The following is a 9,690-nucleotide window of genomic DNA, read 5'->3' on the forward strand; positions in this document are numbered from 1 at the left end:
GCGTTCCCATTCCGGGCTTTCGTCTTGGATACGACGACCAGGGGCGAAGGTGGGCTAGGACGGAGACCAGGCGTCGGGCAGTGGTCCGGCCGCTTTCCTGGCAGAGCCGCCTCCCGGGACGGGCGCTGGCCTCCGCAGAGAGTAGAATAAAGAGCGGCCGCATTCGCAGCGCGAGGAGGATGGGAACTCCCCTGTTTCCAGCTCTGTAACAGACGGATGGGAATCCTGAATGGAGGAACCGCATATTTTATTTGCTTGAGAAAATCGTCCAGAGGAACTCATATTTGGTTACTCTGAGCCGTGGAGGGGGTGTCCATGACGTGGCAGGGGGAAAATAGACACCCGAAACCTCCTGTGTGAACTGCAAACTGTAACCAAGCAAGGGGAAAACAAACCATCTCTCTCTATATTTTTAATTTCATGCAAAGGGTTTTAAGCATCATAAACTTCTATGCCTGTGCCCAATTCAGCAGAAACCAGAGAAGCCCTGTCTGGGGACCCCATCATTATCCGGAAGACCCACCGCCAGCGGCCTGCCTTCGTTTACCCACCTCCCCCTGGACGGAGATCTGTTTGGGGTACCACTGTCTATCCTATAGAACTGTGGCCAAATCTCCACGAATGCTTTGCTAATTCTGGGACTTAACTCCTGGAACAGACCTGCAGGGCTGGAATTTAGCATAAATGCCTCTGAAGAAATGACATTTTAAACCGTTTTAGAAATACCTTTAAAAAAATTTTCTGTGTAACAGGATTTACTAGGTTTAACAACATGACAGGTAAGAACTTTCTCTTTCTAGTCTCTTAACACCCCACTTAGGAAAGGCCGAAGAGGAACAAGACCCTGGAGGAAGGAGAGCCCGGGGACCTAGGTGCCCTTTGGGGCTCCAGGGCGCTCGGCGGGGCTGCTGTTTTTGAGAGAGGCGCAGCCCTCGCTCTTGGACCGCCAGGCCGGCCGCTGGGGAAGCTTCTGGGGCGCGCGCGGGGAGGCGGCGCTGCGCTCCACCTGCCCTGCCTAGGACACAGCCCCGGGGCGAGGCGTCGAGGGACCACCCCAAGTCAATATTGGGATTTTTAATAACCAAAGAATGGGAATTTAATTATTCAAAACCCAGCTTCTCTGGACCAGATGCTGTTGGGATGGTTCTACTCACACAATATTAAAGAGACTCATCACTAAGAGGACGTAAAAAGCATCCAAGACATCCGTTGCAATTACGAATGAACCAGAGACTTGGTAGCACAGGACATTGATTGCTGGTGCCCAACCGGACCCTCCTCCCTTCCCCATTTCTTCCCCCCCACCCGAGACAGGCTCCGGCGGCGGCCGGGACCTCGCGTCCTTGCATTGTGGCGGGGGCTGCAATTTTCATGAGCCCGGGGTGAACAGGTGCGAAGTGCGCTTGAAGCATCCGGCCAGCGGCCGGGCGCAGGGAACATGGAGAGCGAGCGCGACATGTACCGCCAGTTCCAGGACTGGTGCCTCAGGACTTACGGGGACTCAGGCAAGACCAAGACGGTGACTCGTAAGAAATACGAACGGATCGTCCAGCTCCTCAACGGCTCCGAGTCGAGCTCCACGGACAACGCCAAATTTAAATTCTGGGTTAAATCGAAGGGCTTCCAGCTGGGCCAGCCGGACGAGGTCCGCGGGGGTGGCGGCGGCGCCAAGCAAGTGCTCTATGTGCCCGTCAAGACCACGGTGAGTGACTCGCCTTCCTCTGTTATTTGTCTGCCAAAGCAGCCCGGCGGGGAGGGGGAGAGAGGGGGAATAAAGGAGGGGGGGGGTTCCGTGAGCCACCGTTGGCTCGTGTGCCCCCACCCTTCTCAACCTCCTCCCCAAGTCGTCCTCACTCGTATTAGCCAGGCGCGTTTCCCCCACCGTGGAGTCTTTGTGGTCCTTTATTTTAAAGCGGCAGCGCACCAGCAGAGTCCGCCGCGCTCCTGGCGTCCTGGCTCCTGGACCCGCTGCTGGAGCTTGCATCCCCGGGTCGGGCGGCGTCCCGCATCCTCGCGCTGGGCCATTGTCCCACGTTGTTTGCTGGGCGCCTGGCGCGTGTCCCGCCTTCGCCACCGCGTATAAAGGCCACACCGGAACCCCAGCTGCACGCTCTGATAATAGACGATTCTGATCGATAGTCTACAGTGCCTCCTTATTGGTACAAAGCCCGAATGTGGTGCTAGTCATGAATGTGGGGTTTTCCCCTCGACACTATCAGGTTTTATTGTTAGACCGCCGCCTGGGAGACACAGGGCTGTCCGATCGCCTTGATCACTCCCAGAGATCTTGCCACGACTATTTAGATTGTAGATAAGGTCCTGGAGATGCCTTCCTCCCTGCCCCCATTCCCTTCCTGGCTTCCCCTTTCACAGATAAAGCCGTAGCTACAAGATGAACAACAAAGAGAGATGGGTTTGGGCGCAATCAAATGGTGTATGTATTTGTTCCGCATTCTGGAATGGCTCTAGTCTCCTGTCCACAAAGCTCTAAGCCCAGGCACTGCAAGGCAATGGCACTGAGAGTCCGGTAAATCTCAGCCTCACAAGGCAGAGGGGGAGCCGCGGCAGCGTCAATTTCCTTTTTAGAAGATGGGAACTGTGGGCTACAAGTAGGATTGCAGATCAGATCCATGAGACTTCTTTCTTCATGGTGCTAGGTGGGTACTCGCCTGGAGTAGGGGCGGGGGGCGGGGGAGGGTATATGGCATCTTTTGCATTTTTGCCTCTCTTTAGGGTTTCTCGAACATTTACTCCTTTTCCACCCTCCCTCCTGGCAACTGTTTCCCGTGCAGTACTCCTGGAGGATGCTAGAAAAGAGATGTCTTGAAAGCCATTCTTCTATATCAGACGGAGGTATATTAAATTGGAAATATGTGCATGAGAGGTTTGTCAAAGGATTATTTGGAGGACTCATTGAGGTTTGAAAATCAGTTTATAATTTCCCGAGATTAATTAGGTGTAGTTGCTTGAGGGAAGTGTATTTGTTTTGGAATTTAGATGGGAAATGGAAATAAAGGTGAAATGGAAACACACATAAAAGTTTTGTTTTGTTTTTTTGTTTAAAAAAGTACTATTGTTGGAGGGTGTCTGAGAAGAGGTAGACGTATAAATGTAGCCTTCTCCTTTAACATGTGGCATCGTTAAAGACAATGGTGAGATTACTAAATAATGAGGACTAGATGGGCATGGATTAGAACTGAGGTTTATTTACATCTGGATAAGCCAGAAGTCTGTTGTAAAGAACGAAGTATTTTGATTTATTTGTATTGGGAGTAACATTAAGAACCCGATTTTTAAAAATAACTTATTGTTAAATAAAGTAAATTGGAATTCAGAACATGAGAATGTATTTTCCTTTGGGTAATATTGAGCTAATTAAATGAATAAAATAATTTAAGACATATTTACCTAAATACTATTTAATAATACTGTATATGTTTTTAAAATATTGCTAGCTGAGAAGTTGGTTTTTCATTCCTTTCATGTTACACTTAGGTCCTTTGTTAACCTGTTCGATAGCTTCACCTGAATCGGTCCAATGAGTTTATACTTGCATGGATTTGGTTACATCTGCTATATGTACAAACCAGATGCCCTTTTAAAACATTAACTTAAAATTCTGAATAACAAATTCTGTATGGTTATACAGGCATTATGATAAACATGGATGCCAGCAGTTCTCATACTCAGATACCCATATTTTCATTCAAAAATTAATGCAGAGTTGTTAAAGAATTACTGCTAAGGCATCTAATATAGAGTATTAACTCCAGGGTTAGTAATAAAGTAACACATTTTTCTCTTTTCAGTAAAGATTCCGTATATTTCTGGGAGAAAATGTAATCCATCAAGTGATATTCTTAGATAATGATTTCCATGTAGTATTTAACAGCTCTGCTCTTCATTCAAGCCTGTTTTGAAATGTTGAAGAGGTTTTTAATTCATGAACTCTTCTATTGCTCTTTATGAAATTTTTATGCTGCTCCTGACATAGAAGTATAGGCTCCTCCTTCTCTGAGAGACAGCCAATCGTCATTTCAATGAGTTAAAAAATAAATAAAAGATCCTTTTTTTTTTATCATGTGTATCCCTACATCTCAAATTATTTCTTCCTTAAAAATATGTTGATTTTTCTTTATAAAGCAAGAATATAATCACCAGAGAAACAAAAAATATGTTTTCTTTTCCTTCAAAGGCATACCTTGGTTGAATAAAATATTGCATTTTAATGGTATGTTCAAGTAGACTAAGAATCATTCCAGCTATTAGAAGCTGGCTTTGCTGTCAGTGAGGGAGATTTGTGCCTGATGTTGCAGTAACCCACTGCTGTTGATAATTAGACATCATTACTACCGAGAAAAGGGAAAAAGAGAAGGGGAGAGGACAGGCTGGGTCTAATTAACTACTTGTGTTTAATGAAAGAAAGGGAGACTGATAGCAACTGGGAGGTTGTACTAGCAGAGAGTAGATACACCACACACACTTAATTGAAACAGGGCTATCTTTCAGTCTGAAAGAAGCTAGGTTATACCTCTTATTTCCCCAAAAGAATAGATGTAGCTTGGCAAATACTCTTTCCCCTAAGGCCTAAATTTAACTGATGAGAAAATCAAACAAGTGACAACTGGCTTAAAATAAGACTGTAGAATACTGGAAAAGATAAACATGCCCTTTAATATTTGTCCTGGCAATGCCTAAAGCTGAGGGGACATATCTGTCACTGTTTAGATTACTCTGTGGCTGAGGAGATACTGTTTGGTCACCAAGCAACAACATCCTACAACTCAGCCATTTTAAGTCTAGAGTGGGACCTTGTTTGCGTGTGCACACAGGCATGCACGTGCATGTACACAATCATGTGCGGCTTTTTCCATACTGCTACTAATATTTTTATATGTTCTTATACTAAGGGTGTCAGAAATTTAGAAGAATGAAATGTTAACTTAAAACAGTTCTGAAAAAGATATAGCAAATGTCCGACATTGATTACAAAAATGTTTAATCAGTGATCATTTTAAATTAGTGTTACTATGGTTACTCTATTTTACATCTTTGACAGTTCTAGTTTAGTTTGTTTTTAGAAGTTTTTCATCTTGATTGACATTTTTTATGGCAACAATTAGTTGAAACATCACACTTGCAATTTAAGCTACCAAAACACATTATACCACTTGATATTATGAAAGGTAAACTTAGAAAATACCTAGAAAATCCATTAAACCTTTCCATTACTCGTATGATTAATGCATTATCGTGTATTTTAAAAAGCCCACTGCACTGTATAAAACATTAGGAAATTTGGTAAACTCACATTTTTTATTTGTTTTCAGTCTTATGCAAACAAGGTAATGACTATCCAAACTGTAAAATCAAATAATATGAGTGATGCTTTTCTTGACCTGTATTTGTAGGAATAGATACTGAGGTCTAATTTTTGCCTTTCATGTATTTTTTTCCCCCTTATATTTATTCTACTGGGAAACATGAAATGAATTTTTCATTCAGAAAAGAAAAGGCATTACCTTTAGTTATGTTATTTAAAAAGGATGATTTATTCAGTTCTGTAATCTGTAGCTTCAGATTTCATATTGTTCTTTCTGTCTGTACTAATTGATTACTATACAGTGATTAGATTGAATATTCATGTACTGGTTCAAAAACAATTATCGAATGATTCTAATTTTAGTTCTCTGGCTATGGTTCTGGTTATAAATTCTTTATGCTACATCAGAGTGAAGGAAATGATGCCTCCCAAGGAGGCTGTATACATTTCTACCGGGCCTAACTTCATGCCTGAGGCACACAATACATATATTAGGCCTCGATCTGGAATCTGCTGCAGACATTCCAGAAAACAGAGCTGAAGAACAGCACCAATTATATATTATGATACTTTGTGTCTGTAGCAGAGACAAATCATAATTGTAGTCACTGAGAGGAAAACAAAATTTTGCTTATCTCCTATACTTTCACAGCATTGCTGTGGATAACTGATGTTTTTTCTCTTCATTTAAGTATTTTTGGATACCCTGTGGCATCGGTCTTTGGAGTCAAAAGTTCCCAAATATGAATCTCAGCAATGTGCCTTATTAGCTGACTTTAGTTGGTTCCTTGTGAGTTGTTGTGAGCAGTAAATCATGCATGTCAAGTCTCTAGCACAGTACCTATGTAATGAATAGTAGGTACCTTTACTAGAAGCCAATCTGGCATGAGAATTAAGGGCCAAGGGGCTTGTAGAGGTAACTCTCCTGATTGTAAGGAGGAACTCGGACTGTGTTAGTATATTAAGGTTACCCACACTTATTTCCTAAGATACAGTTCTTGACTTTTCCATTGGTTCCTTGTCTTATTAGTAACCACAGTGGGGATGAGGGGCAAGGTTCAGCGCTCATGTATTTTTCCTCTGTAAGCCTCTTGAGCTAGTTAAGATTCTATTTCTCAAGATTTTATACTCTAGACCTTATGCATAAGCCAGAGGAAAGACGAGGAATCACATGCGGGGACATGGTGGCGTAATTCTCAAGAGTTTCAATCTTGCGCGATGCGCATGCAGACCTTCCCCTAACAGCTGCTGTATTTGCTAAGACTTTTTATACCTAACTGGGAAAGATTCAAGTGAATGTAATATGTTTTAGGTCACATTTGTTTGCATAATCCTGGGATAACAAAATGAAATGAACTTCGCGGACAACATAGATGACAGGGTATAGATGGCAGAACAAGATTTAAATCCTAGATTTGACATTTACTGGAGATGTGAGTTAGGGGAAGTTTCTTAACTAAAGATGCGATTTCTTCTTTGTAAACATCAGTAACAATACTTGCCTAACTCATTTTGAATAAGAATGAGTAATAATAATTCCTAAGCAGATAGCATATGCCTAGCACAGAATAAATGGTAAAAAAAAAAAAAAAAAAAAAAGCTGTGTTAGGTATCATTACAAATGCAAAATCACCATGATATAATTATAATTAGGTATGTGTTATGAACTGAAAATCACACTGCAACAGAGATAAAATCTAAGATAATATACATATGTATGTATTATTCAGATAGTTTCCCTTCTTACTCCATTTTTAGAAAATAAAAATGAGTTTGTTCTTGTAAAAGTGGTACAGTCTCATAACAAAAAATCTAAATGAAAAAGAAAGAAAAACTTAAAAAGTCACACTAAATTCCCCACCAAAATAGAACCACCATTAGCTAATTATGAACATCTTTATAAATGTGTCTCTAAATATTTATAACATAAGATTAGATATAATGATTGTTATAATGATTGATATAAACAGGCATGAATAATTTTCCAAAACTGAGATGATAATTATGTGCTAATTTAAGTAAAAAGAATAAAATATAATATTATCAAAATATAACAAAAGAAAAATACATGAAATTCAAAATATCGCTAATAGATGTGTGCTTCTCAGAGGTATTTATTTCTGAAGTTAATAGCAAAGATAAAGAAAAATATTTAAAAATTGAATTATTTATTTTTTTAACTACAGATTTCAATTTTATACGTATCATCGACTTTCTCCAATGGTAGATAAGGAACAAACCTATTTCACTTTGCACCTTCTTTGTTACTTACTGTTTACGTTATATTACATTTATTACTTTATAATTGTTATATATTTTATTGTATTTAGTATATCCATTATATCATGTTAGATATTATAAATATTTCTATTGTCAAAGTTTTTATATTTATGTAATAATATATAATTTGGCTCTCAAAATTGTTTTCCACTTGCCATATTTCAATGCTTATCATCCATTCTTTTACCTAGTTTTCTTTACTTCTGAATTTTTTGATTTGTTTCATCATTTGATTAGCTCTCATTCCTGATTATCTATTTTTTCTCTAAGGAAGTGTTCATGTGTTCTATTTTTTGAAGTTTATATGCAATTAAAAATATTCATTCTTTGCCTTTATACGTAAAGGACAACTTAACTAGGTAACTCCTAGTCTCATACCTAGTTATTTTTTACTAGTCTTATACCTAGTCAATTTTTATTTCACTCTTTCTACCAGAACATTGTAGATACTGTGTTTTCTCTGAAAATTCAGAGGCAAACTTTTTTTTTTTTTTCAAATTTTATGGGTTGTTTAGTTCTTTATCCTTGAAATTAAATTTCACTAAGGTATGTTTGGAATTCTTTTTCTCATTGAGTAATGTACTCTTGTCCATGACTTCAGTTGTGTCTTTGTTCTGGTGACTTAATGCATATCTTCTGAGGTACAGATCTGTATTCTGGAGTTTATACTAGATGTTTCCACCAATATATTCCAAAGCACCTCAAACTGAACATTTCCAAAAATGAATTTTTCTTCTCTCCATTCCTCCATCCTAGGTTCTCCAAGCTGATGCCTCTTTTTTTTTTCCTTTCTCTATTAATGGCAACAAAATTTGCTCACCTATCTAAGCCAAAAATTTGTGTGACATTTTTGATTTCTCTCTTTTCCTCCCTCCTTATACTCAACAGAATACTATCGATTCTACCAAACTAATACCTCTTGAATCTGTCACATTCTTACCATACTATACCCTACCCTACCCTACCATACGCTCATTGCTTGATAATTTGGTAATTTTTGCAAAACCTGTTTTGAACGATGGTATTTGATATCCAGTGCCTGGCATGATGTGTGATGCATCCTTGGTGCTCACTATTAATGGAATAAGTGAAAATCACTTCTGAGCCTGATACCATATGATGGGACCTTCTTATTTACCATGATACAACAGCTAGTTTCATAGCTATACTGGACACTATTTTTTTAAAAAATATTTATTTGTTTATTTATTTGATAATTTAAATTATGATTTAGAAACAACATAAAATTTACCATCATAACTATTTTTAAGTGTATAGTTCAATAGTATTAAGTATACCATACACAGTGTTATACAGCAGATCTCCAGGACTTTTTCATATTGCAAAACTGAAACTGTATACCCATTAAACAACAATTCTATCTTTTCTCCTTCCCTCCATTACGTGGTAACTACCATTCTACTTTCTGTTTCTATGAATATGATTACTTTAGATACCTCATAGAAGTGGAATCCTATGTTGTCTTTTTTTGTGACTTATTTCCCTTAGCGTAACGTCCACAAGATTGATTCATGTTATAGTGTTTCTTTTTTGGGCTGAATAATATATCATTGCATGTATACACCACATTTTGTTTATCCAATTATCTGTCAGTGGGCATTTGGGTTGCTTCCACCTCTTGGCTATCGTGAATAATGCCACTGTGAACATAGGTGTGCAAATAGCCCTTCAAGACCCTGCTTTTTATATTTTTGGATAAATATCCACAAGTAGGGTTGCTGGATCATATGGTTGGTTGTTCAATGTTTAATTTTTTTTGAGGAAAAAAATTCAGTTGTACCATTTTATAATCCTACCAACACTGCACAAGGGTGGGCACTCTTTAAAGCTAAGAAACTGGTGACTTTGCATCTCACCTAGAGTTCTTCAATGAGTATACTTCTTTAGTCAATTGCAAGTATTTAATATAACACAATTAATATTATAATGCCTTAGATTTATCAAGTTCTCACTGTAGCTTAAAGATTGGTCTAATCACTTTTAACAAAAGGTCTTTAATGTTCACAGTAGTCTTATGATATTAATGCTTTAAATTACATACTTTAGAAAATTGTGGTTTATTTAAG

At 39.0% G+C, this 9,690-nt stretch overlaps 1 protein-coding gene across 5 annotated transcripts in view; it reads left to right on the forward strand.

Moving 5' to 3' along the window:
- The first annotated feature begins 1,009 nt into the window (after positions 1-1,009).
- NOL4 (nucleolar protein 4) overlaps positions 1,010-9,690 on the forward strand; it is a 279,961-nt gene continuing 271,280 nt past the window's right edge. For all 5 annotated transcript variants that reach the window (XM_023530930.1, XM_011361785.2, XM_023530925.1 and 2 more), the window contains exon 1: positions 1,010-1,702. Coding sequence is in view for 4 of the 5 variants with exons in the window: in XM_011361785.2 (XP_011360087.1) it covers positions 1,439-1,702 (264 nt within the window). In the remaining variant the exon portion in view is untranslated. The remainder of the gene's footprint in view (positions 1,703-9,690) is intronic.

This window comes from Pteropus vampyrus, unplaced genomic scaffold (assembly GCF_000151845.1).
Source record: "Pteropus vampyrus isolate Shadow unplaced genomic scaffold, Pvam_2.0 Scaffold3, whole genome shotgun sequence".
NCBI classification, from domain to species: Eukaryota; Metazoa; Chordata; class Mammalia; order Chiroptera; family Pteropodidae; genus Pteropus; species Pteropus vampyrus.